Source organism: Otolemur garnettii, unplaced genomic scaffold, assembly GCF_000181295.1.
Source record: "Otolemur garnettii isolate 467f Iridium unplaced genomic scaffold, OtoGar3 scaffold00149, whole genome shotgun sequence".
NCBI classification, from domain to species: domain Eukaryota; kingdom Metazoa; phylum Chordata; class Mammalia; order Primates; family Galagidae; genus Otolemur; species Otolemur garnettii.
The window spans coordinates 1,949,330-1,977,055 of record NW_003852544.1 but is presented as its reverse complement, the minus strand read 5'-3'; the positions used below and the strand labels follow the sequence as shown (position 1 = coordinate 1,977,055).

The window sequence follows — 27,726 nt, the reverse complement described above, 5'->3', positions numbered from 1 at the left end:
ATTCTGACAGTTCCAATATGAGGGAAAAGATCTATTAAAATTGCTCAGGAAGAGCTGCTTGTTCCTGCATTTTTGTTTCAGAATTCTGGCCTCTGCCTTGGAGAAGGGCTCTATGGAGTCAGAGAGATTGGAAACAAACACCTACAGTTTCCTGTTGCTTTAGTGGAAGCAACTCTAAGTCCCAGGGCTACAGATGAAGCTCACTCTACTCCAGACTTTTCCCAGCCACCTTGGCCAATGACAGGTTTAGAGATGCCCTGAACCAGCACACACATACCAAAGAGACAACTCTAGGTTCTGACTAGAGCAGAACCATGTGCAGGAAGAGGTCAATCTGACAGTGCTGAACCCAGTCATGGAACTACCACAGAGGAGGCAGAAATAGGAGATAGATACTGACTCTAGCCCTGGACCTGTTTAGCAACATGACCTAACTGATGCCCTTTTTTATTTAAGCCTGTTTGGACTGGGTTTTCGGTCATCTGCAACACAGAATCCTGTTTCAAGTAGTTAGACATGCTGGGTTGTTCCCAGTACATGCATACAGACATACATATACATATATACAAATAATTTTAAGGTACAGATAAATACAACTGTCTTTTGTGCTCTGTTATATTTCAGGGCAGGTCTGGGGCCAATAAAATTTATCTCCCTGCCCAGTTGCTGACCTTTATTATTATTATTTTTTTTTTGCCCTAAGAAAGAGCTAGGGTCAACAGATAACACCAAGAAAAACAGGGGAAGAAGGGGAGGCAGGAGTTGTTTAGCTTCTTCCCTGTGAACATAAATGGTCTCAAAGACTCTGGAGAAGCAAAGGATTTTACTCATCCTGTACAGCAAGAAGCTGGTACAACTGTCCCCATGCAGCACATTGCTGACTAGCCAGACAGCACAGGCAAGACCTGTAAGGCACATAACATGGCAAAGAGGAGACAGATAGATGTTCTGGATTGAAAAATTGATCCTTGTCAAAGTTAAAGATCTTTCTAAATAGGAAATATGAATTGATGCTTTCACTATAAATTATTAAATTTTGACATGCTAGTTTTAAAGGCAAATATTTCTTCAGAAGTTTTATTCCAATTGTTACATTGCAAGTTCTACAAAGTAAGCAACAAACAGATTTTTCTGACTTCTACAATATGGAAACATGTAAGCACCATAAATGTCTGCTGATTTCCAATTCTATGTAATCAAACTCACACTGTATTTACATCAGACAGCACCAATACTGCAATGGGCTGTGTACTCTAAAATCTAAAAAGTTCACCAAATCGGTTGCTATGAAAGTTCAAACAATATTTTTCCCCAGAAAAGTATTCAAAATAATGGTTATCTTTTACAGGCTAGCCCACAACAATCTATGCCAGCAAATTCAAGTTGCATGATGTTGAATCCCTATTAATCTTCCCAATTGTTTTGTATTTATAACTGATTATCTTTTATGAAACTCTGAAAGTTATTAAAAGGACAGACACTCTGAATTTGTTTGATAGAATATCTATCCCAAATCAGACTATTTCGAAAATGTTCTGGTTGCTGATTAAAAGCATATTCAGGGATTCAGCAAAAGCAGACTTAAAAATATAGTCTGAAGGGTATACATGCTGACTGTCATCAACTGTCCTCTGCTCAATCTCTGTGGCTTAAAGCAAGGCAAGTAGAAAGGTGGATAAAATAATAAAGCCAACTGACAACTTTAAAATGATGCCAATTCTATAAACTTCTCTAAAAAGATTCTGCATGTTTTATTCTAACATCATCACATTACTTCTTTGGGATATCTTTACATGAACATAGTCTAAACAGCCTCGTATAGCTTTCGAGAAGCATATGAAACAGTGGGAGCAGAGGCTGTTCAACAACATTAATTTGGAGAAAATTCTTCACATTCTTGTCTAAGCAGTTTATAATTTAAGACAAAAGCTAAAATTTGTTGATCACTGTCAATGTCTGTGCTCAATGGTTTAAGATTCACTGTAAAACTACACAATCCTGACAGAATCATACAATTAAAGATGTAATCAAACATTCAAAAGCCTAAGCCTAGTTTATATCCACTGTTAGAATCAGGCTGTTTTTGGAGGCTGATAACAGAAGGTAGAACAGTATCAAGAGGATTATAGCAGAAAGTAGAGGCCTTCAGCACACCTGGTTTCAAGACGAGTCTTGTGCAGAAAACTACTCGCAGGTACTTCTGCCAAACCAACAACTTGCCAAAACTATGCTTCCCTGCTCCTCAGACCAATGATTATATTTCACACAGTAAAGCTGATAAAACAGAAAGATTGCAAGAGTAAGAATCAACTAATAAAACTAATTTTAAAAAGAAAAAAACTATTAAAAATCAATTATATTGCCTGTAGCAAGAAGAAAATAACTACATTTGGTGAGCTTTTAAAATATCCTATAATACTCTGGTTCTCTTCAGATCATATGAATCTTTCACCATTTACTAAAATATCATCCTATATTTAGTGTAAAATTTTAAAGTTAGTAAGGTCTCATTTAAGGCATGTAGAGTCTTTGGTTCAAACATTTTCACAGTTTTTATCAGCCATGATCACTGTTGGAATTCTATATAAACACATAACAGAAGAAAACAGTCCAACATATTTAAGGCTGAAAATGAAACTTAATGTTCTTGTTGCAGAAATTAACAAAGGTCCAGGCATTCTGTAGCTCACTATTATAAGTTAGTGAAGGAATAAGATATATAGGTGGGAGGGAAGAAAGCAGTAATCTGCCTAAGAAGAAATCAGTGCAGAGAAGGCTAACTTCATCTAATTCAGCAGTTCTCAACCTATGGGTTGAGACCCTTTTTTCAATTTGTAACAATGCAGCAATTAGGAAGGTTGAGAACCACTGATCTAATTGAAGACTCAAGCTTTCTTTTTTTTTGTTTTTTGAGACAGTCTTACTCCGTTGCCCAGGCTAAAATGCCATGGTCTCAGCCTAGTTCATAGCAATCTCCTGGGCTTAAGCAATCCTCTTGCTTCAGCCTCCTAAGTAGCCAGGATTACAGGTACCCACCACAATGCCCTGCTAATATTTCTATTTTTAATACAGATGGGGTCTTGCTCTTGCTCAGGTTGGTTGTGAACCTCTGAGCTCAAACAATCTCCCTGCCTCTGCCTCCCAGAGTGCTACTGTTATAATTGTAACAGTGAGCCACTGTGCCCAGCCTCAAGCATCTTTTTATTTATTTATTTTTTTTCTGAGAGAAAGAAGGGGTCTCTCTGTCAACCCAGCTAGAATGCAGTGGCACCATCTTAGCTCGCCACAACCTCAAGCTTCTGGGCTCAAATGGTCCTCTGCTTTAGCCTTCCACGTAGCTGTGACTACAAGCATACGCCACCATGCCCAGCTAATTTTTCTATTTTTGGTAGAGGCAGGGTCTCATTCTTTCTTAGGCTGGTCTCAAACTTCTAACCTCAGACAATCCTCCTGCTTCAGCTTCCTACCACAGCTGGCCTCAGGTATCATTGTTAAGGAAGAAGACAGCTGTCACGTTGAGCACCTTAGCTGAAAGTAAAAAATCTAACCACAAGTTGCCCCATATAATTTCCCACAGTCTTTCAATTCATTTATGAGGCAGATAAAGAAAATCCAGAGATTATTAAAACTATGGGCCCTGTTTTGTAAAGTTTGTTACTAAGATTCTGTTTAGATAAAGACAACATCCTCAAAAAGTAAAGTATTTCAGTAATGTATGGTAAGAGAAAACAATGAGGCCCAAATCAGAATCTGGAAGAGTCAGCCCCAATAAGAAAGGGCTCTAAGAGGGGAACAGAGAAAGGAAATAACTCCAAAGAAATCAAAGAAGTCTTAAAAACTATTTTCAAAGAGTGACATGAATAATTTTAGGAAAGAAGAATTAGAAAAGTATGGGGGTAACGTGCCATGTCTGATGTGTGTACTCAAAGACACAGGATGGGAAGCCAAGAGCAGACTCTGGTTTTAACACCTGTAAGAAATCTGACTCTGCAACTCACAGAGTCACATATCCTAAAGTCCAGACAGAGCCTGATAAAACAGTTGGACAATTTAGAAACATTCATAAAAACAAGAAAGGTCACGAAACAACAGTTTCTGAGTCCTGTAAACTGATACCACAAAGTTAGAAATTTCTAATTAAGTCTTCTACAGATATCTTTTAAGTCATTTTTTAACTAGAAGACATTGGTAGAGAATAGAACTATAATAAAAGAAAATCTTAGAATAAACTACTATTAAGAAATAAGTATAAAATCATGAACTGTAAACTATCCCAGTTGCTATGCTCAATTAGTTTCCTAATAGTTTTTAACCATAAGGTAAAAGATATATTAAAACACACAGGAGTCAGAAAAGAGAATACAGGAATGTAAATACTGCTAAAACTCACTAAATAATAAACATCTTACATAAAAAGCTTTACTCTCCATAACAATTCAAACTTAAGTGGTCTATGAAATAAGGAAATGACAAATTGTTTGATTTCAGAAGGAAAGAGAGAAGAATCTTTGTTTAGCCTGGCATAATAGTTTGCCAAAGATTTCGTTTGACTAAAGCAATCAAATGTAAAGTTAAGATTAAGGAAAAAGAAACTTTACAATGCAATTTCAGAAAGTAAATGTCAGAAGAAAATAAAGAAACAATTTACATGAGACATGACCAAACAATGTTCAAATTAGGAGGATGATGTGAGTTTATTTTTACAGATTTTTACTCTAGGATTTAGACTTTTCTTCCTTTATTTCTATTGAATTCAGTTTATATAAGACTCTTCTGAAAAAAAAAGGAAAATCCATGCCAGCTTGGGAAATTTGTTCTATACAGAATAAACTACATTTAACTATTCTCCACCAAACCAACTTCTCTTTTTTCTCTCCCTCCCCAATCTAACCCTACCCTCATAGTCTCTACCCCACCTACTTCCACTTTACTGACTCTTTCTTATTTCACAACCCCCCAAAAGTTGTCCGCCTATGATGCTCTCTTTAATGATGAATTACATTATTAGTATTTTAAATTATGTTCATTCTATATATGCTTGCCTCTCAACAAGAATAAAAACATTTAGAAATTCCATTTCTCCTGGACGCTAAAGTATATCACTTCCTAAGGTAGCAACTATGCTACTACTTGGCCATCTGGACCTTTTGGCAAACTGCTGAACACTCTCTCTACCTTGTTCTCTACCTTCCAGAGGTATGGCTCCTGCCTCAGGTCCTTATCCTATTCCCCCACCTCTCAGCTTTTATTCAAGTTATTAATGTGCACAAGATAACCTCCATTTCCCTATTTACTGTTTTACAATGAAATGATGGCTTACTCTCTACACCAGGGGTCCTCAAACTTTTTAAACAGGGGGCCAGTTCACTGTCCCTCAGACCGTTGGAGGGCCAGACTACGGGCCCCGGGACGAGTCGGCTGCTAAGCAGGATAGGCAGCGGCGGCAAAAACACCCAGCAGGCTGGATAAATGTACTAGGCCGGCCGCATGTGGCCCACAGGCTGTAGTTTGAGGACCCTTGACCCTCTAAGAAACCTCCCTAGTTAACCTTAATCCTCTTAATCATCATATACAGCCAGCCAGAGGATGGTGCTCCAGACAAGAACAGGATTTAGAATCCTAGTCTCTTGCTAAAAATCAGCACTCAAATTTAACTTACCTTCAGAGAATACTTACTGTTATTAAATTTTGATAAAAAAAAAAAAACTGAGATAAATAATATGCTTCCATTTCTCTTAGGAAAAAAACAAATTTTCTTGCAAATAGATAAAATTTCATACCTGTTTTCTTTGCCATTCTGAATCACTGAGTGTCTATCAGCTGTGGTTCTCTCACTGCAAACATAGGTATTTCGCCGTGTCATTCCACCAGATGCTGTGTTACTCTATTAAAAAAGGCATTTTTGTCTTAAATAATTTGTTAGTACATGAGGAAATACAGAACTTATCCACATAAACAGGAGTACTGTTTTTAAATTAAATTATGCTAAAATATCCATAGTATTGGCCAAAAGATCAGAAAAGACAGCAACTTCTAGCCTCTCTTTTGATAGAAAAATGGCAAAAGTACAGTGACTCTAATAGTTGACAATAATCAGTAAAGTAATAATTCACAACTACTTATATCAAAGTAGGACTATAAGGTGAAGCACCATTTTTAAAAGCAAATATTTTCAAAATTAGTAAAGGAATTAAAAATATTTAAATTAATATAATAAAAATTAAGATATAAAACAGCAGCATGATGTTGGATTTGACAATAGAGTCTTGGATATGACACCAAAATCATGAGAAATGAAAGAAAAAATAAATGGTGGGTGTCTATAGTCCCAGCTACTTGGGAGGCTGAGACAAGAGAATTGCTTAAGCCCAGTTTTAAGTTGCTATATGCTGTGATGCCACAGTACTCTACTGAGGACTGCATAGCAAGACCATGTCTCAAAAAAAAAAGAAAAAAGAAAGTGGACTTCATCAATATGAGAAACTTACACATCAAAGGACATTATCAAGAAAGTAAAAAGAAAATATACAAAATTAGAGAAAATATTTGCAAACCACATATCTGATTAGGGTCTAATATTCAGGCTACATAAAGAATTCTTATAACTCAACCACAAAATAACAGCTCAATTTTAAAAATGGACAACTTGAGTGTCTTGTAACTAATTATAATGTAAATAAGGGCTGCATAGTAATCTTTGTTAATGACATGATAAAACAGTACACTGATGAGCTAGGACACCTGTGATTAACTTTGTGTCTCCTTCAGAACTATGTTGTTGCAGAAAAAAGAATTTTTTTTTGAGACAGAGTCTTAGTATGTCACCGTTGGTAGAGTGCCGTGACATCACAGCTCATAGCAACCTCAAACTCTTGGGCTCAAGCGATTCTCTTGTCTCAGCCTCCCAAGTAGCTGGGACTACAGGCGCCTGCCACAATGCCTGGCTATTTTTTGGTTGTAATTATCGTTGTTGTTTGGCAGGTTCCAGGCAGGGTTGTATGTTGTATGTGGCCAGCATCCCAGCCTCTGAGCTATAGGCGCCGATCCTGTTTCAGAAATTTTGAAAGAAGTTATACAAGTGGCCAATAAGCACATGAACAGATGCTCAATATTACTGGTCATTATATTCACTAGGACAGCTGTTTTTTTAAAGCATAACCAAGGATGTAGAAAAATAGATTCTGATATAGAGCTAGAAGGAATGTAAAATGTACAAGTGCTATGGAAAATAGTTAGGTGGTTCCTCAAAATATTAAACATGCATTTACTATATGACATAGCAGTTTCATTCCTAGGTATTTATGCAAGAGAAGTAAAAGCATATGTTCACACACAAATTTGCATATACATGTTCACAGTGGCATTATGTATATTAACTAACAAGTGAATAATGTAAAAGCCCATCAACAGGTGAACAGATAAACAAATTGTGGCATACAGATACAACGGAATATTATCCAATCCTAAAAAGGAACAAAATACTGACATATGCTAAAACTTGGAAGAACCTCGAAACCACTCTGCTAAGGCCAGGTGCAATGGTAACTAACTTTTCTTCATTTCCATCACCTTAAAATTTAGCTAATCCATGGAAAAGGACTCAGCATAATCCCTGGCACATGGTGACAATGCAGTCATATGGCCATCATAGCTCTCTGAAGACTCCATGCAAACAATATCCCTGGGGCAAAGACAGTCAAGCCTCAGAGTCTGCTGTCATTGTTTCTACTTCTTCCTTTGTTAGACTGAGGTCTTTCCATCTCTCAGTGCCTGACATAACCTAAAGTTCAGCACATATCTGTGCAAAAACTAGAAATGGCACCTGACATAAAGGACCTCGTTGCTCATCTAGTTTACATGGAGTATGTGCTACAGTTTAAATGTGTCTCCTCCAAAATCCATGCTGAAATTTTATCTCCAATGTACTAACATTAAGAAGTGGAGCTTTTAGGAGGTGATCAGGACATGATGGCTTTGCCCTTATGAATGAATTAGTGTCTAATAAAAGGGTTTGAAGGGGTGAGTTTGTTCTTCCCATCTCTTCTGCCATGTGAGAACAGAGTGTTCTAAACAGATGCAATAATAAGGTAAGAAGCAGTGAATAGGACCCTTACCAGATACCAAGCCCACCAGTGCCTTGATTTTAGACTTTTCCAACCTCCAGAACTGAGATTTAAAAAAAAAAATTTTTTTTTTTTAGACAGAGACTCACTCTACTGCCCAGGCTAGAGCACAGTGGCCTAATCACAGCTCACTGCAACCTTGAACTCCTGGGCTCAAGCAATTCTCCTGACTCAGCCTCCTGAGTAGCTGGGACTGTAAGTGTACATGATTATACTCAGCTAATTTTTCTATTTTTTGTAGAGATAGGGTCTTGCTCTTGTTCAGGGTGGTCTTGAACTCCTGGCCTTAGCCACCCAGAGTGCTAAGATTATAGCATGAGTCACCACACACAGCCTCTGAAGTAAATTTTTGTTCTTTATAAATCACATATTCTCAGGTATTTTTTTACAGCAGCAGGAATGGGACTAAGGCAGAGGGTGACAATACGAAATACCTACAATGCAGCAGGAGGATTGGGCATGGTGATACAGTAAGCCGGGTACTCCAGGCAGAGGAAAAAATAAGGTAAAATGGACACACTCAGAATAGCTGTGTCTAGCTAGTTTCAACTCTATTATCCTAGATCCACTTTAGAGTTCAACAACACTTACACTAGGGACAGTGGAACTTTTCTTTCGTTCAGGAATATCTGCCTTATTGGGATTACTTGCATTCCCAAGCATGGGACTGGCCGGAGCAATTCCCTTTCCTCCAACAGCAATGCCACTTGATTTCCGGGAGGGAATTCCATCTTCTTTGAGGTCACTATCTGCAGCGCTGGTCTGACTCCTTTTTGGATATGCCACAACTGTAGGAACAGCTGGTCCAGCTAAAATAAAGAATAAAAGATAAAATAAAATTTCACATTTTATTCTCTGAAAATAAACAAAAAATATTAAATAGTCTAAGATTGCTATTTGTCTAAAAGCATTTAAAATAGTAAAATCCTCTAAGATGTTGCCCTCACTTGTTTACACAGTGAATTCAATTTTGAAATTTCACTTATTAGTTCCTAACTCTCTACTTTTCTTAAAGATTCTTAAAAAAACTATTTAGAGTAGTCCTTTAGAAACAATTAAGGGAGTATTACTTATATAGAATTCTGGAAATGAACATGGCAAATATGATGTCTAACGATAATTTTAAAGAACACCACCAAATGCTCATTATTTATTCCCAGGCAGAAGGGACTTTATATTTTAGGTCTATTAGAAGGGAGAAAGGAGAAGCTACTACTTGGATAAAAATCTAAATGACAAATCAATTTAGAACTGAACTAAAAGTACACAATGCTTAGGAGATTAAGGCTGTGTATGACTGGGTCATCATATTCCAGCCTGGGCCACAGAGTAAGAACATCCAGAGGGCTTAATTTTATTTATGAAAGAACTAACCCAGTGATTTTTCAAAAGTGGTATACCATCAGAGGATCTTAGGTGCACCTTGAAAAATTTTAAAGATTATTAATTAAATTATTTTCAAAAAAAGTTTAAAGCACAGTAAGTATATTTCTTTTGTTCTCTTTGTTTCATCAACATAATTTAAGTGTGCCATGAGATTTAAAAAAAAAAAAAAACCTTGAAAAATACTGAATTAAATTCTCACTTTGGTAGTTTTAACATATAAAACAGTTAATTAAGTAAAATGTGATATTACCCTGAATGTTTACCTTTCTTCCTAATATCATGAAGAGTTTTACTGACATTGTGAACTTTCAGGTTATTCTGGAATTGCTTTGAAACCTTTACTAATTCCATTTTAAAAACATAAAATTTTTTAAGATTTGAGACTCTGAATGGTAACCAACACTAATCCAATCCACTGAATGCATTCAGATTTTCCATTTACTTGCCCTGAGTTTTGTCTGTGTATTTAGTCCTACACCCTTTTATCACATGTGGAGATTTGTGACTGATAGGTGACTACCGACAGTTGAGACACTGTGCAGCTCCATCTCAGAAAACTCCTGGGCTACCCTTTCACAGCCCCAGCTACTGCCACCTCCCTCTCACTCCAACCTCCTCCCTTCCCTAAGCCCTGGCAACCCGTGGCTTTTCTTTCATGGGGTTAGTGTCTGAGGTCAGTTCAAAAGACCTTTACCAGTCCCGGTTATAAAGTAAATCGTTCCATGTTTTCTTTTACTCTTTTTTTTTTTTTTTGAGACAGAGCTTCAAGCTCTCGCCTTGGGTAGAGTGCCATAGTATCACAGCTCACAGCAACCTCCAACTCCAAGGCTCAAGCGATTCTCCTGCCTCCTCCTCCCAAGTAGATGGAACTACAGGTGCCCACCACAACGCCCAGCTATTTTTTGGTTGCAGCCGTCATTGTTGTTTGGCGGGCCTGGGCTGGATTCGAACCCACCAGCTCAGGTGTATGTGGCTGGTGCCTTAGCCACTTGAGCCAAAGGTACCAAGCCGTTTTCTTTTACTCTTTTAGAGTCCTGCTCAGGAAACATCTTTTAATATTTCTGGGTTTTGTTATATTTCTACCTTTACTTCAACTAGAATTCATCCTACATAAGATATGAGAAATAGATTCACACTAATTTCCTTTTTCTGAGAACTACCAACTTGCCCCTAGTAAACCAATGACTGCTTTTTATTTTTTAAACAAGCTAAAGAACCCCTTTTGAAAATCTGATAAAAATCATCCTTCTCAGAAAAGTATATACAAATACACATGCACAAGTGTTCACATACGGGTCCCAAATTAGGAAGCACAATTACAAATTACATATAGGCAGAGGTGGGCACCCAGAGGTAGACAAAGAGGAAAGGAGAGAGGAGGCCGGAAGACAAGCTGTAGGTTAGCCTGGCTATAGGCTTGCCTACCCTCACCTGGTAACAAGTCAATATACTTTGCTGGGCATCAAATTTAGAACCTATCTAATTTTAGCGCTAAAAAAAAAAACAGTGCCAGAGGCAAAATCAAATCTTTGCTTTGCTAATTGTTATCTCCATCCCCATAAAAAATAAAAAAATAGGCAGGGATTGGGTCAATAAGTGATTTTCCCTATAAATAATTTCTGGAAATATTCTTCTACCAACTTCCTTTTCCATTAGAAGCTCTAAGAAAGAAGGACGATTATTATACAACAGATATAACAATGAAATGGTTTAGAGAACAAAGCCACAGGACCAGAGTCCTTGTTTCTGCCCTAAGTATTCCTCATTTGCTATGCAACCTCACGAAGATTTGGTGATCTCTCTTGGCCTATTTCATCATTGATAAAATGGGAGTTTGCTGAGTGTATGCATAATACCATGTCTCAAGCTTTTTATCTCTAAAATTTCATAAGCTGGGAGAAAAGGGCATTAATAATCCAGATGGAATTTCTTTTTTTTTATATTTTTTTTATTAAATCATAACTGTACATTAATACTATCATGGGGTACAGTGTACTGTTTCTCTATATAATTTGAAGTACTTTCATCCAACTGGTTAACATAGCCTTCATGTCTTTTTCTTAGTTATTGTGTTAAGACATTTATATTCTACATTTAGAGAGATTCACATGTACCCTTATAGGATGAACCATAGGCATGATCCTGCCAATCACCCCCCTCCCCCCACTCTCCCCTCTCCCCATGTTCCTGGGTTAAAATAGGGTTATAGCTTTCCTACCAAAGCTATAAATTAGTTTCATAGTAGGGCTGTGTACATTGGATACTTTTTCTTCCATTCTTGAGATACTTTGCTAAGAAGAATATTTTCCAGCTCCATCCATGTAAACATGAAAGAGGTAAAGTCTTCCTCTTTCTTAATGGCTGCATAGTATTTCATAGTGTACATATACCACAATTTATTCTATGTGTAAGGAAGAACTAATATATTAAGATATTCCCTAGACATGTGAGAAAATTTCATTATCAGGTTTCTTTAAGTTTTAGAAACAACTCCTTTTAAACTGCAGGTTTTAGGGTAATATCACTATATAGGCATTGCTAACTGCCATCCATAAGCACCTGAAACACCTTCCTTATTAGCAACAAACACACAAAGGAGACAGAGACCCAGACCAACACTTCATTTCCAAATGCTATGAGCACAGATCCTGGTGTCAGAATGGGTTAGAGGTATCAGTTATACCCTAGAATAGCAGGTGGTATAGAAAATTCACTGACACTATACTATTAGTACACGGTGCTGCTTCAATCCAACCACAAAGAGAGGCAGGCAGCTGCAGGAAGAAATATGAAAACCAAGGGGTGGGAATCCTGTGGCTTTGGGCCACGCATGGCCTGGCCTTCTGGATCCTTGAGTGAGACCTTTTGACTAAATCCAAGTTTTCAGAACGCATCCTTTTTAATAAAGTAATAAATGTCAAGGTGAAAGAATAAAGATGCAAAATATCCAGAGAAGAGAAAGGAAAGGACAAGGGATGAAGGGGGTTCCACCTAAGGGGTACCACAAATTTATTGAACCAAGACACAACAGTGTAATTTATAGGAGTTAAGAGGTTTTTGGTTTTTTTAAAGTTAGGACCAGACCATCATAGATTCGGTTCCTGAATCCTAGAATACTGAAATTAAGGGAAACATGTGTAATGTTTACGGTGTGGTTGAATAAACAAACACACACACGAGAGTCTAAGGACTTTAACATATAGGCTGCCTTGAAAGCAGAATAACTATAAAAGCATGGTGAGCACAGCCTCTGGGGTCTTAAACCTCATAAAGGACTGGGTCCTATGTAAGTTTAAAAGAAAGGGTGACTTAAACACATCAAATACCAAGAGTCCGGAAGAAAGAGTTATCATGAACTGGATTTTATTTTTTTAAAAAGTGACAGTAAAACATTTAAACCAATTAAGGCAAAATAGGATACGACATATTCTCCAGGGCTTCCCTGCCTAACATGGCAGCCACCAGCCACATATGACTAAATAGCTGTAACAGTTAAAATTTTAACAAAGTTTAAAAGGCATTTCCTGAGTTCAAGAGCTCAATAGTCACAAGTGGCTAGTAGCTATCTGAATGGACAGTAAGACAGAGAACATTTTCAGCACAAGTATAGAATATTTCACATATTCAGAAAGTTGTATGATACAAACTGCTCTAGAAAATAAATCCATTACAAAGGTAGAGAAGACAGCAAACTAAACTACAAACTAAAGCAAGGGTTCCTGAGGAGCAAGTGGTAAAGTTTCTACCCAGCTAAACCTTACCCAACAAAAGCCCAGTGAATGGATCAAGAAGATCCAAGCCAAGTAATCACGCCAGTGCCTGTAGGAACATTAAGAAAGAAATGCAAAGAAGGCACATAAGGCCAATCTCCAACTCCAGCAGGCACTGAGCACGAGAATGTTTCCTGAGCTAAGAGGGAGACTCTGGGCAGTGTCTGTGGCTCAAAGCAGCACAGTGCTCGCCTCATATACCAGAGGTGGTGGGTTCAAACACAGCCCCAGCCAAAAACTGGAGGAAAAAAAAAAAAGACTCCAAGAGAACACACTGTAATATTCTCAGACTCACCATGGTCACTGTAACGTCTCTGCTTCTGGCTTGAAGAAACACTTCTCTGCACTTTGTGATGAGGAGACTGGCCAGTGCTATTGTTGAGATCACTGCTTGGCCTAACCTTAGCAAGTGAAAGATTGCTGCTAGAACTGGAATCACTAGCATCCAGCTGAGAGAAAATGAGAAAAACAATAAGCCACAGCACAACTTCTCATAACACAGAGACTTGCCCTAAACAGTTCATTCAGAGAGACAAAGAATCACAATGTTTAAAAATGACAACCATAAACTCTAGCAAAAGTTATCTTTTGACTGTTGAAAAACTTAAGAAAGATTATGTATCTGTGATCTTTCTAGCCTTTTTCAAATAACTTAAAATGTTCTGTTTACTTACTTAGGGTTATTATCTTGAAGTTAAAATAGTAGTAGCGTATAATGGTTATAGGAGTTAGATTTGGTATTTGTAGGTAAATTTAGAAACAATTATGTCAAATGTTGTATGTATCTAAAAAAATTAAAACCAAGAAAACACTTTATATAAACTCATAATAAAAGGTATTTCAGCTCTTCCTTTCTGATTATTCTTACCTCTGAGGATTTTCTCCCCAACAATAAATACGTGGCTGTGATTTCATCATATTTCATTTTACTCAGAGATTCTTGAATTTCTTCTTGTGAATACCCCATTCCCACCAAAATGCCTAAAAAAGAAAGGTATAATACTGTTCGTGTGTTTTGTTTGGGTAAGAAATCATTCCGTTACAGGATAAAATAATTTATTTGACTTTAATGGTCACATATTCTTTTTTTTTTTAAAGAAAATATTGGCTATGACAACTTTATTGAACCATGGTGCAACACTATAATTTATAGGAGTTAAGAGATTCTTTTTTTAATTTAGATTAACATGAAAGTACAAACAATCAGGTTACAATGTTTGCATTTGTTAGGTAAAGTCCCTGTTGTAGCTGTGTCCACACCCAGGAGGTGAAGTCACACACCTTCAAATGAACACTTGTTTCTGAATTACTGGATGTTACTGTAGGAAACCATACTTAGTTAAATTCCTAAAAAATACAGAACCCATTCATGATATATAACTTGTGCTTAACGTTCCATTACTAAAATTTCAGACACATACATGAGTCAAAAAAGAAATACGTTTCTTTCACAAATACATGTACACATTAGTACGCAGGCAAAGGGTAATTACCTATTCGTTTCTGGTCTGAGATGTCTAGTTCTGGTTCAACAAATGGTTTAAGTTCATCTTCCTCATGCCCTGCATTTATCCACCTGTCCTTCATGATTTGCTGAAAAGGTAAACTATTCATTAGCAATATAAAAATTCTGATATTCACAATATTTAGGAAAATTTGTTTTCAACATGTCATTGACTACAGGTCAAAGAGTGACTTTAAAAAATTTCTTAATGTCTCAATTCTCACTTAAAAAGTCCTAAGCAAGCATTCAGAATGCCACACAAACCATGGTAAGTTTTAAAAATACTCTAAAAACTCTCCAAAGATATTACTTATTTCCACTTATGTGATTACCTCTAGAGTGCCTCGTTTAATTGGATTTAGCACCAGGAAACGTTTGAGAAGGTTTTCACAGTCTGTAGACATGTAGAAAGGGATTCTATATTTCCCTCTTAATACTCTCTCTCTCAGTTCCTTGGGGAAAGGGGAAAGAAAACTAGTAAGTCAACTTGTAGGTTAAAGAACAACAAAAACCCACTGAAACCAATAAAGTAACAATATTAAAAAACCCATATACTTTTAAGAAATTCCTTGTAGCTACATATAGTATATGGATGCAAGCTTCCTATACCTTCAGGTTTTGCCCATCAAAGGGAAGTGAGCCACTGACAAGTGTGTACAGGATGACCCCAAGACTCCACACATCCACCTCAGGCCCATCGTACTTCTTGCCCTGGAAGAGCTCAGGGGCTGCGTATGGAGGACTGCCACAAAACGTGTCCAGTTTACTGCCAACAGTAAATTCATTGCTAAAACCAAAATCTGCTATTTTAATGTTCATATCAGCATCTAACAATAGATTTTCAGCCTAGAGGGAAAACATCAAGACAAAAATAAAATTTAACCAAAATACAATTAGAACTATGACAAGATTAGGTATTTCATTAAAAAAAGCTTTTTTGTAATGATATAAAGTTAGTATCTTCTAATTAATAAAATGAGAACATATTTTTTCTAGAGGAAAAAACAAGAGGCAAATTAGAACTCCTAATTTTATAACATTAACAATCAATAACAGATATGAAGGACTAATAATGTCATTAATTCTAATACCATTTTAAACATCAAATGCCCCAAGATCAAGAAAAGTTTGGGCAGGTTTTTTTGTTTGTTTTTTAAAGATAGAGTCCTGCTCTGTTACTCATCCTGGAGTACAATTGTACAATCACAGCTCACTACAGGATCAACTTCCTGGGCTCAAGTGATTCTCCTGCCTTAGATTCAGTGGCTGGAATTATAGGTGCATGCCACTACACTCAGCTAATTTTTTATTTCATATTTACTTTTTGTAAAGAAAGGTTTTGCTATGTTGTCCAGGATGTTCTTCATGGATGCTGGCCTCAAGTAATCTTCTTGCCTGGGCCTCCTGAAGTGTTGGGATTATGAGCATGGCCCACCATGCTCAGCCCTTTGACAGGTTTTTAACTTAAGATTAACAAGGGACTTTAAAAAAAAATGGGCACTTGGTTTAAGTGGATAGCCACATTTCATAAAAACTACTAAATAGCTATTTTTAAAAATGGCTATTACTGGGAAGGGAAGAATCCCAAACCACATTCAAGGAGCAAATCACAGTCACTTTCATTTATTTCAACAATATTTACTACATGGCTACTACACAACAGGTGCCATATGGTATATTTGTGTCTGGACACACAGCGAAGAAGACATGGGCTCCTGCCCTAAGGAGCTCATAGTTCAGAAGAAAGGCAGAAAGACAAGCCAGATGCCCTGAGACCCAAGCGTTGTATAACAAGTAGGTACAGGGGCTGTGAGGCGAGTACTGAAAGGGATGGACTGCTTACCAGAGGAAGTGAGATGGAAGCACAAGAATGTGCAGCTAGCTAGTCATAATGGGTGTGCTGATGAGTGATGTATCAGCCAGAATAAAGAGTCTGAGAACAAAACTTCAAGTGTATGGGAGAGAGATGCAGATAAAGATGGTTGGGCAGATGGTCAGGGCTGAATCACAAAGGATTGTATTCAAAAAGTCTGGATTTTCACCCAAATGGCAATACGAAGCCACTGAAGAATTATTTAAGCTGAGAAATAACAATCTTATTTGTGTTTTTGTAAAAGTCCATTCTGGGTGCAATTTGGACAAAGAGGTAAAATTGGAAGTAGAGAACAATAGGCAAGAAAGTATGAGATGATTCTGTCTGGCAAAGGACAGTATATAGCAGAGATAGAAAAGAGTGGATGTAAGAGATATTTAGAGAACAGTAGCAAAAGGATTGGGTGACTAAGTGGATGGCTGGTAAAGCAGAGACACCTGAGGGATATCAGTGACCAAAATAAGTGAATGTGCAAGTTCAGGAAGGAAGAGTTTAGGCTTTGAACTTGTCTCACCTGAAGTGCCTGAGGGATGCTCAGGTGAAGGCACTCTTTTGTCAGCTGGGCCCTAGACCCTGGGAGAGCACTCTGGTTGCAGGAAGGAATTTGGAGTTGATCAGCACACTGGTAGCCACAACAGCTTATGGAGGAACATGAATGCACCAAGGGTGGGCACACAAGTGAATGAAAAAGCAAGTTGGTAACAATCACATAAGAAAAGACTGGGGCCAAGGACCAAGTTAAGACACGAAACTACAGAAAATGTTTACAGCGGTGGTTTTCAACTTTCCTAATGCCGCAATGTATTTTCATTGTTATAAAGGGGTTGCGACCCACAGGTTGAGAAACTCTGGTTTATAGAAATATGGGCATGACTATAAAGAGAGAAAAGGAATGTATTTGGAAGGAACCTGCGGTGGGGCCCTCCAAATTCCACCGCAACTCTTGCCACAGTCACAATGCTGACAAAAGCAGCAGAATCAGCACCAGCCACTGCCACAGCAGCAGCTCCCACCTTCCTAGTGGGAAGAGACTGGAGATCATAGGATAGGAAATTCCACTGGACCACCCAGCTTTCTGTGCCCTCTCCCCAAGAACAATGGAAAGCCTGGCGATCCCAAGTCAGGAACCCACAGAGTAGGAGATGATATTTGGAACATATACAACCAATAAACAGCTCATATCTAGAATAGGTAAATAACTCTTTCAGACAAGCCATTAAAAAAATTGACAAAAGACCAGAACAGACACATTTTATAAAAATGGAGATCTAAATGAAGAAGTATGTGAATAAGTACTCAGTGCCATTAATCACCAAATAAATGCAAGATAAAAACACCACTTTGAAATTAGAACTCTTGGGCACTGCTGGTGAGAATGTAAAATGGTATAATCACTACAGAAAATAGTATGGAGATTCCAAAAAAAAAAAAAAGATAGAACAATGAACGATGATATGACAGTTCTACTTCTGGGTATGGTATTTATCCAAAAAAGTGAAAGCAGGATCTGAAGACATTTGCACACTCATGTTTGTAGTAGCACTATTCGCAATAGCCAAGAGGTGGAAGCAACCCAAATGCCCACTGATGGAAGACTGGATAAATAATACGTGGCATTATACATACAGTGGACTACTATCCAGCCTTAGAAAAGATGAAAAGGCATTCACATACTACAACATAAGAACCTTGAAGACATTATGCTAAGTAAAATAAAAGACAAGTATTGTGGCTAAGTGTGGTTGCTTACACCTATAATCCCAGAACTATGGAAGACTGAGGCAGAAAGATCACTTGAGGCCAAGAATTTGAGACCAGCCTAGACAACACAGTGAGAACCTCCACCCCTGTCTCTATAAAAAATAAAAAGCTAGCCAGACACAAAAGCACACCTCTAGTCCCAGCTACTTGGGAGGCTGAAGCAGGAAGAATGCTTGAACCCAGGATTTCAAAGCTTCAGTGAACTATGATCCCACTACTGCACTCTAGCCTGTTCTTGACAGAATAAGTCCTCATCTCTAAAAAATAAATAAATATAATTTTTTAAAACAGGGAGGGGGAAGTATAGACTTGAGCTTTTATAAATGATGCTGGTGAGAAGCCAGCAGAGAGAGTGAATGAAAAAATGAAGTGAAAAGAGGCAACAGAAAGAGCTAGCCCAAGGAGGGAGACACAATCCAGAACACAGAGGCCAAAGTGCCCCACTTTCCTATAACAAGAGGTAAAAGACAGGTGCAGATGCAGCTGGGTTTGAAGGTCTACTCAAAAACTAAGGGAGTTTCTGCCTGGTGTTTCCATTTTCTGTGTGAAATATGAAAACTCATCCTATTCCAGGGTGTGAAAGAGGTGTCGAATAGGCACTTCTTTTAATAGAAGACAATGCTGCTTAGCAAAGACAAAAAGGAGTGCTGGGCAGCACTGAGAACAAGGTCCAGGTGTGACCATCCACTTTTAGAGACCCTCATCTTTTTGGTTACATAATAATTGTCTTCCAGAGATTAACCACCAGCCACCTTAACTGAAATGTAAAATACCTCTCATAAACTTAACTTTTATTTATTTTTAATGCTCTACTGTCACTTGATTAAAAGGATTCAATTATTAAAGGATTTATTTTTGTCTTATTAAATAATGAAATCTAACCTATGCCTCATTTGTGTAATAAGAGAATTTAACACAGAAAAAGAGAGTATGCACTTAGTATACTTTTACGTACCTTCAAGTCTCTGTGAACAATCCGTTTTTGATGGCAGTACTGGACTGCAGACACAATCTAAATAAGGAGAGATGCAAGGGTCAGTCACCACAGTCATAGATTTATAATTAAGACAAAAATAAATTCACTAATGTTCACACACACACAAATACTCAGTAAGCATTTGAATGTGTGGATTTCTAAAAGCAATTTTCTTACATTTTAAACTTTTCAATTTGGAGAAATTCAGAAAAGTTTAAAATGTAAGAAATGGGCAAGGAGAGGTAGGTAAGGATAGCTCACTGAAGCAACCTGCTCTCCATTTGTATCTGCAAGTCTCTTCTTGGACTCTACGTGTTGACATTACACTTATTCTTAAGTATAATGCCAGGATACAACAAATACGCTGAATCTGGAGTACCCTGGGTCAAGGACCAGATGGCTATGGTGCAACCTTTCCATGACTGTGTAACCTACTCAAAACCAAACTATGGATAATTAATACACTGACTTAACCTGAGGATCAGTTTCCTCTTCCTTAATATGATTCGATGTTATAATATATGTGAACTATGAAAACTACTACGTCCTCTATTAATAAAGCAGGCAGGTAGCGTGCTTTAGGCAACCTGCAATTATTCCTGTGGTTAGTTAGGACTCCTAAACAACTGTTCTACTGAAATTTAACATTTACGGTAAATTTTTTTTTTAAATCTCCTTTTCTAATATTAAAGTTTTATATGCTTATTACAGAAACTTTAGGAAATACAGAAAAGTATAAACAAATATATGTCCATATTATCACCAACTAAAGATAATATCTCTTGTTTTGTATTTGCTCCTGGTCTTTGGTATTTTCCATGTATATTTATTTATTTATTATTTATGTATTTATTTATTTTGAGACAGAGTCTCACTTTGTCGCCTTGGTAGAGTGCCATAGTGTCACAGCTCACAGCAACCTCCAGCTCTTGGGCTAGGGTGATTCTCTTGCCTCAGCCTCCTGAGTTGCTGGGACTACAGGCACCTGCCTCAATGCCTGGTTATTTTTATTGCAGTTGCCACTGCTGTTTTAGCTGGCCAGGGTCAGGTTCGAACCTGTTACCCTCGGTATACAGGGCTGGCACCCTACCCACTGAGCCATAGGCGCCGTCCTATTTTTTATTTTTGAGACAAGGTCTTGTTATATTGGCTCAGGTTGGTTTCAAATTCTTGGGCTCAAGCAATCTTCTCGTGAATGGCTAGGACTGATTATAGATATATGCCACATTATTAAGCTATCAGCAGTGATTTCTAAACAAAGGTTGAGAACATGGACGTTGGCTCAGTTAAAATTTGAATGTTAGCCTAATTCACTTTCAGTCATACATGAAAGAATAGAGGCACCAATGAAGAAAGAGATAAATAAAGAAAATAGAGCCAAGAATCTATTCTTTTTCTCTGAAAAGAACAAAAGCTCAACACTAAAATGGCATAAGTAGTAACCAGGATGGGAATGGAGAAGGAAGAAGGAAGAAAATCCATCTGCTCATGAATATGGAAAGAAGGGCCTACATTCCTTGTCATAAACAGGAAAACATACATGGCATTAGAAAGAGAGAAATGTAGAAACACCAATATGCTTGACTCTTGCAGATCTAAAGGAGCTTTCTTAGGCAAACACCGCAGCAGTAAGAAGGGATTACATTAATTCTGAGCACTGTAAATCAAGCCATTAAATGTAAAAGCACACATACACAAACCATCTTTCCTGGTCCAACTAATAGGTTCCTCAAATAAAGAATTTACACTTTCTGGCCCCTCACCCAGGGGTGTATAACACACCCCATCCCTGTTTTTGTAAATAAAGCTTTCTTGGAATACAGTGATGATCATTCATTTATCATTCAATTTGGCTACAATTGCTTCTATGCTACGAGAGGACAGTAAAATAGTTTCAACAGACTGTATGGACCATAAAGCCTAAAATGTTCACTATCATGATCAGTCATTATCATTCAATTTGGCTACAATTGCTTCTATACTACAAGAGGACAGTAAAATAGTTTCAACAGACTGTATGGACCATAAAGCCTAAAATGTTCACTATCTGCCCTTTTACATAAAGAGTTTGCTGATTCATAGTCTAAGTAATAGCACAACATAATGATTACAACTTTTAAGTTTTAGAGTCAAGAGGACCTGGGTCTCTGAATCTATGGAAGGTCTGCTACTTGACAGGCACTGAATTTTGGGCAAGTTATTTAATCCTCTCATGCCTTGTTATATTGCTAGCAAATGTGTATAATGCTCCTTAACTCACAAGGCTGCTGCCAAGATTTATAATTATGTAGGTAAAGCACTCATCCCACTGCCTGCCATGGTTAAGGCCAGTTCAGTTCAGTTTAGTTTAGTCATTCATTAAAATACATCTCCTTAAAGAGAAAGCAAAGAGGAAAATCACTAATTAACAGATTAAGTTGTATTTGGTCCTGGCTCACATAAGACAAAACTAATAATGAATTTGGGTATTGTGTCATTCTTGCCAAAAAGTGTTTTTGAAAAGCTCTAGATTTTTAAGGCTTAATTTCAAAAGTGAAAGTTAAAATTACGACTAACATTGACATTAAAAAGCTAGGAATACAACACATGGTTACCTCTAGCAAAGCACCTTAGGTATGAAGAGCACTTAATGCATTTTTGTTGAAATGAATGGCTAATCACTCCATCTATAAATGCTTGTAACACTTGTTTGCTTCAGGATCTAAGCATTGTAATTTTATTAAATTAACAAAATAAAAATGTAATAATTCATACCTGTCTAAATTTAGCTCTTGCTTCTTTTTCCTTCATCCTTCCATGTGCAACCAAATAGTCAAACACTTCACCTATAATTGAGAGAAAAGAAAGTAAGCAGAAACCCGACTCCAAGTATCAATCTTCCCATAAATTGATAATGCCTCATTTTTAGCAATGCTCTTATTTTTACATATAGGCATGAAGTCAGCCAGAAATATGTGGAATTTAAACTAAACTGGCCTTAATTTCAATGATAAGCATTTAAGTTCACCAATAAATCTGGGAAAAAGCCTTAAGATTGAATTTTAGTAACCAAGATGGAAATTGAAACTGAAAAAAACACTACCTAATCATGGAATATGCATGTATATTTAAATTATGTAACTTTTATTTTAAAAGGGTATATGTTTTCAATATGCTTTAATAAACATTAAGCAATCAAAAGTCAAAACGGATGAAGTTATCTGTGTTAAAAAGAGGATGTGTTCACTGATATCAAATGCATTTCCTGAGTATATGCTTTCATTCAGCAAACATGTACTGAGGACCTACTAATGGGTAGGCACTATTCTAGGCTCTGGGGAAATGTAGCAGTGAACACAAAAAAGTCCCTTTCCTCATGGAATTTAAATTCCAGTATGGAAACAAATCAACAGATAGTATGTCAGAGGATAACAAGTGCTGTGGAGAAAAAGGAAGGGGGAAAAAGTGGAATAAGTGGATGTGAGAGAGAGGGAGAGAAGGGAGAGGGAGAAAGAGAGTAACTGTGTGTGTGTGTGTGCACTTGCCTGCTTATGTTCTGCTGACCACTGGAGATAGTGGACAAGGTAGTTATCTGAGGTAAGATTCTATAGCAAGTAACAAACAGCAAGAAAGCCATGGGGTTGGTGTAGAGTGATCAAAGGCAACAGTCCTATAGACCTTGGTAAGAACTATGGCTTCACTCTAAGTGAGACAAGAAGCAGAGAAGATGAAAGGATTAACCTCTCATAAAGATCTCAGGCTACCAGAAGAGGAAAGAGGTTGGGGTGAAGGGCAGGGACAGGGGGCCCAACTGAGAGACTAGTCCCATAAAGGAGCCAAGAATGAGAGTGACTATGATGAGAGCGGGAAGCACAGTAGTGGTAAGAAGTGGGAGCTCAGGATACAGAGAGGTGAGCCAAAAGAACCTGTGGATGGACATCTCAGTGGCAGTTTATACAATATTCTTTAAGGAAGAGAGGTGACATTTCAAAGAATATATTATTAGTTATAGAATTAATGTCAGTTTAGAATAAACGTTTACCTCTGAAATCAACAGAAAAGAATATTAATTTAGAAAATTAGATATAAAGTGCTTTAGGGAAAGAACACATCTACTTCATACACATGAGGAATTATCTTCACCAGCTTAGTGACAACATTCAACTAAGATATTCTGATACTTGAATTATATATTAATGTCTGACTTTTAAACTCACAACTCTAACTCTCAATAAACATATTTAAATAATGGATAATAATAATTTACATATTATCATTTGACTGCATAATTATATTTTAAAAGGCATTACATACTATCAATTTACACTGTCCAATTCATTTAACTATGACAGATTATGCTGTTTAATGTCAGCTCAGTAAAATGTCAGCATTTTCTAGGCAAATGACCTATTTGCAAAAAAGTACACAATGTCAAAACAAGCGGTTAATAAGTTTAGACAACTAAGGATGTGTGCAATCATACATATATCAGTTTTGACTCAATCAAAAAAATTAATGTATTAAGCTCACTAGCTGTTATATAGTAACATAAAGTCCAAATCCGTCAATATAATTTTAAAATAGTTTTTCTAAGTCCAAATGCAATATAAACCTCTTAAAGAGATTTCTAGAAACATAAAGTCACACTCATAATCACTAGGTTATACATTAGAAGTTCAACATTTAAACCAGGAATTCAACCTAGATCTTTCTTATTCCTTATTAAAAATGTATTAACATGCAGATTAAGTAGCTGAACTGAGAGCTGCTAAGGCTATTTCTTAGAGAGAGAGAGAGGAAAAAACCCACAACAACAAACAATGGTTCTCCTGCCTAGGTCAGGGAATGGGGTGGCTGGATAGACCTGGACAGCACAGTTGAAAGAGCCCTTAGTTCTAGTTCAGGTTATATAACTAACCAGCTATGGAACCCTTGACATTGACCAATGTAAGCTTCAATTTCATCTGTAAAAATTAGGCAGTTGCCCTAGATAATTTCCAAGATTCTAATTCTAACTAAGATTCTATCAAATCAAAAGACATAAGCCCAAATGGGGATGGATAGTCAGTTTAATGAAACTTTTCCCAAAGGCAAGCACATCTATAATAGAACACATGTCCTGGAAATTGACAGCGTTTTACTGAGCCAATTAAAACAAATAGCACAAAACCATAAACCACTAAACTATTATTATTGATTAAATGCTGTCATATAATGCTACACAACACACTGAGCCTTAGAAGAAGGCCAGATCATGAAGTCCACTGTGAAGCTCAGTGCGACATGTTATTTGTCAGGTCAATGCAGGCCACTGGTTGGCTTTACCCCATGTCTGGCTTTTCCAAAGCCCATCCTCCTTCTATTAAACCTGGATGCTTCTCAGTCATTTCTGGTTCGTCCCTACGTGTATAAGCTCTATGAGCCAGGTATCTAAAATAGATGGGAAAAGAAACCTGTGACAGCTTTTTATCTGACAAACCAAACAAGCCACATGTTGTCAGAGGCTGGGGGTCTAGGCCAGGAACTGAGTCTGCAATGAGGCTTCTCAACCTCCATTTTCTCAAGGGTAAAAAGACCATTGCTCACTGCCCAACTATATTACAGAGTCATTGTGAAAGTCAAAGGCCATCCAGTAAAAGAAAGCACTTTGTATACTGCAGAGACCCCACAATTAGAAGGTTATAAACATTACCCTATGTTGTCCGCCTGTAAGACGAGCAGAAAGTGTTAAAACTCCATAAAGAATTTCGGTCCTGCAATTAACTTCCAATCCTTCCTACAACTCCTGAAGTTTGAAAATCCCAACCAAATTCTCAAACTACACATTTAAAACATAAAATACACAACTAATAAACAATCTGGAGTATGAAAAAGTAGTATTGAGGTATACCTACTAAAACTCATTCTTTCTCACAATAGGTTTACAGTATCTTATTTAACAGTTTAAAATCACTACAATGGGGCTATAACATTCTATCTCCAGCTTTTATAGTATGGATCAAAATGCTAATGATGAGCTATAACTACTATACTGTTAAGTTCAACAGAATACGTACCCACTACTTTATAATTTCATACATCTAATTCTTACTTGTTGAGTGTCTACTATATGCCAGGCACTGTGTTAGAGGCAGGAAACACAAAAAGATAAACAAGAAACCTGCCCTCCACAGACAATAAAACTCACATGCTATCCAAAAACTATAAGCCCAGCCCAACCTTAACCACAGATGAGAATCTTTATAGAAGACACGATACACATGCATTTCAGAAAATGTCTACATTTTTACAAGCTTTTAGGCAAATAATTATGAGTCCTTAATCTTTAAGGAAAAGTCTAGTTATATGTACCATAACCATGATTTCTGGCCTTTGAAAAGATAAGACACTAATGACATATTAAAATATGATAAAGAAAAGCATCTAAACCACAGTACACATTTACTTTAAACAAACTAATGCATTAACACATTTTAAAAATCAAATACTTGGGATAAACAAAATGTGTGTTTTGGAAGACTACAAAACATACAATGCAAGACTATTCAGCCTTAGAAAGGGAGGTAATTCCAACACATGCCACATCATAAATGAACCTTGAAGACATTATGCTAAGTGAATAAGGTAGTCACAAAAGGACAAACTGCAACCCCAATATGAAATACCTATAATGACAGTCAAATTCACAGAGGCAGAGGGTAGAATGTTGGTTGCCTGGAACTGGAGGGGGAGTAAGGAAAAGTTACTGTTTAATGGAACAGAGTTTCACTTTTGTAAGATGCAATAGCTCTGGAGATGGACAGTGGTAAGGGAAACAAAACAATGTGAACGTACTTAAAGCCAGTAAACTATACACTGGAATTATTAGAATGATAAATTTTATTTGATGCATATATTACCACAAAAAAAAAAATGTTCAGGTCTTGGATGTTATCAATTAATAAAGCTAAGAGAGAAACACTTAATGGCAACCCACAGAATTGCTAAGAACTTTTCCAACTCTCATCCTAGTATATTATGGCTATGGATGTTAAAGAAATCTTAATGATTATTCACATGGGCAGTATGATTGTGTATTCTTTTACAAGGGAAGAAAAAAAACCCAATATACATAAATATTCTTACCTCCACTTGCATATTCCATGATTAGGTAGAGTGTTTTTTCAGTTTCAATGACTTCGAATAACTTCACTGGGGTAAGGGAGGAGACATAGAAGAAAAAGAAACAAATCTATGTATGCACAAACCATGCACATATAAACTATAACTATCAAAAGCAACTTTTTCTCTGTTAAAGATTTTAATAGCTGGCCCTCTAAAAATGCTTTCTAGGGGATTTTATCAAATAATTACAATAGAAATTTTTTTATTAAAGCATGAAATTCCATAAAAATAATTTCTGGGTGCTCAGTGTGACTTCAGCATGTGATCAGTAGTCTAGCAAGAGCTATCTATGCTTGCTTCCTGTTATAGTTGTCAGTGTTTTTTATTTGCCAGTTGGCTGTCCTCCCGCCACCTCACCCTTTGTACCTTAGAGAAAGTGGTCTTATGTCTCTCAACCTGTAGCAATCGCTCAGATCTACTCAACTGCAACTGCACATCCCGTCACTTGTCATTATGTCTTTAAAGATATAATTTCACTTCAGACCTTTGTTGCTTGGGAAACTTATCACAACTCTCAAAGAACAAGGTTTCTTTGTTACTATTCTAGAGCCAGAGATGGAAAGAAGAAGGATTATACTGCAATTAATTCAAATAAAAACTAAAAAAACCTTCTCTTAGACATCAGACAATGATTTTTAGTAGGTCAATGTGATTTTGCTACATAAGCCCCTTGTTCCAGACAGAAATATTTCTTACTGCTAATTCATAAAACCATAACATATCAATGAGAAGGATGAACATTTTAAAATGAAACTGAAGCAAATCTCTGAAGTCACCACTGAGAATATCTATTTTATTTTGTTAATGTTTACTTTAAAATTAAATTTACATAAGAAGAGGGAAAGATGCTAGTCTTTTATATTGCAGGTGATTTTCTGATATTTTAATAGAGTTTTAAGCAGAATAAATACTTTACAAAGTCATCAAAAAATGTCTGGTAAACTCATGTTCAAACTGCCAAGAAAAACTATTTAAGAACATTAAGAAACATATGCTGGTAAACAGCATAAAAACCTTTCTTTTTTTTTTTTTTTTTTTTTTTTTTTTTGGTCAGGGGCTGGGTTTGAACCTGCAACCTCCAGTATATGGGGCCAGCGCCCTACTACTTTGAGCCACAGGTGCCACTCTTTACCATTGTTTCTAACTATATTTCTTGAGTCGGTTGCCGCCAGTTTCCACAGGTCTTAGTG

The 27,726-nt window shown here is 36.9% G+C and overlaps 1 protein-coding gene across 5 annotated transcripts in view; it reads right to left on the bottom strand.

Moving 5' to 3' along the window:
- Window positions 1–27,726, bottom strand: part of MARK3 (microtubule affinity regulating kinase 3) — an 89,978-nt gene that overhangs the window by 10,173 nt on the left and 52,079 nt on the right. For 4 of the 5 annotated variants that reach the window (XM_003799336.3, XM_003799338.3, XM_003799335.3 and 1 more), the window contains exons 5-14: window positions 26,498–26,563; window positions 22,148–22,218; window positions 19,373–19,429; window positions 15,393–15,629; window positions 15,116–15,235; window positions 14,773–14,872; window positions 14,148–14,260; window positions 13,575–13,728; window positions 8,715–8,932; window positions 5,781–5,884 (exon numbers count right to left, since the gene is read on the bottom strand). In XM_003799336.3, the coding sequence (XP_003799384.1) occupies window positions 5,781–5,884; window positions 8,715–8,932; window positions 13,575–13,728; window positions 14,148–14,260; window positions 14,773–14,872; window positions 15,116–15,235; window positions 15,393–15,629; window positions 19,373–19,429; window positions 22,148–22,218; window positions 26,498–26,563 (1,240 nt within the window). Of the gene's footprint in view, window positions 1–5,780; window positions 5,885–8,714; window positions 8,933–13,574; window positions 13,729–14,147; window positions 14,261–14,772; window positions 14,873–15,115; window positions 15,236–15,392; window positions 15,630–19,372; window positions 19,430–22,147; window positions 22,219–26,497; window positions 26,564–26,902; window positions 27,080–27,726 lie in introns of all 5 variants that reach the window. The other variant, XM_023518860.1, reaches the window with a different exon arrangement.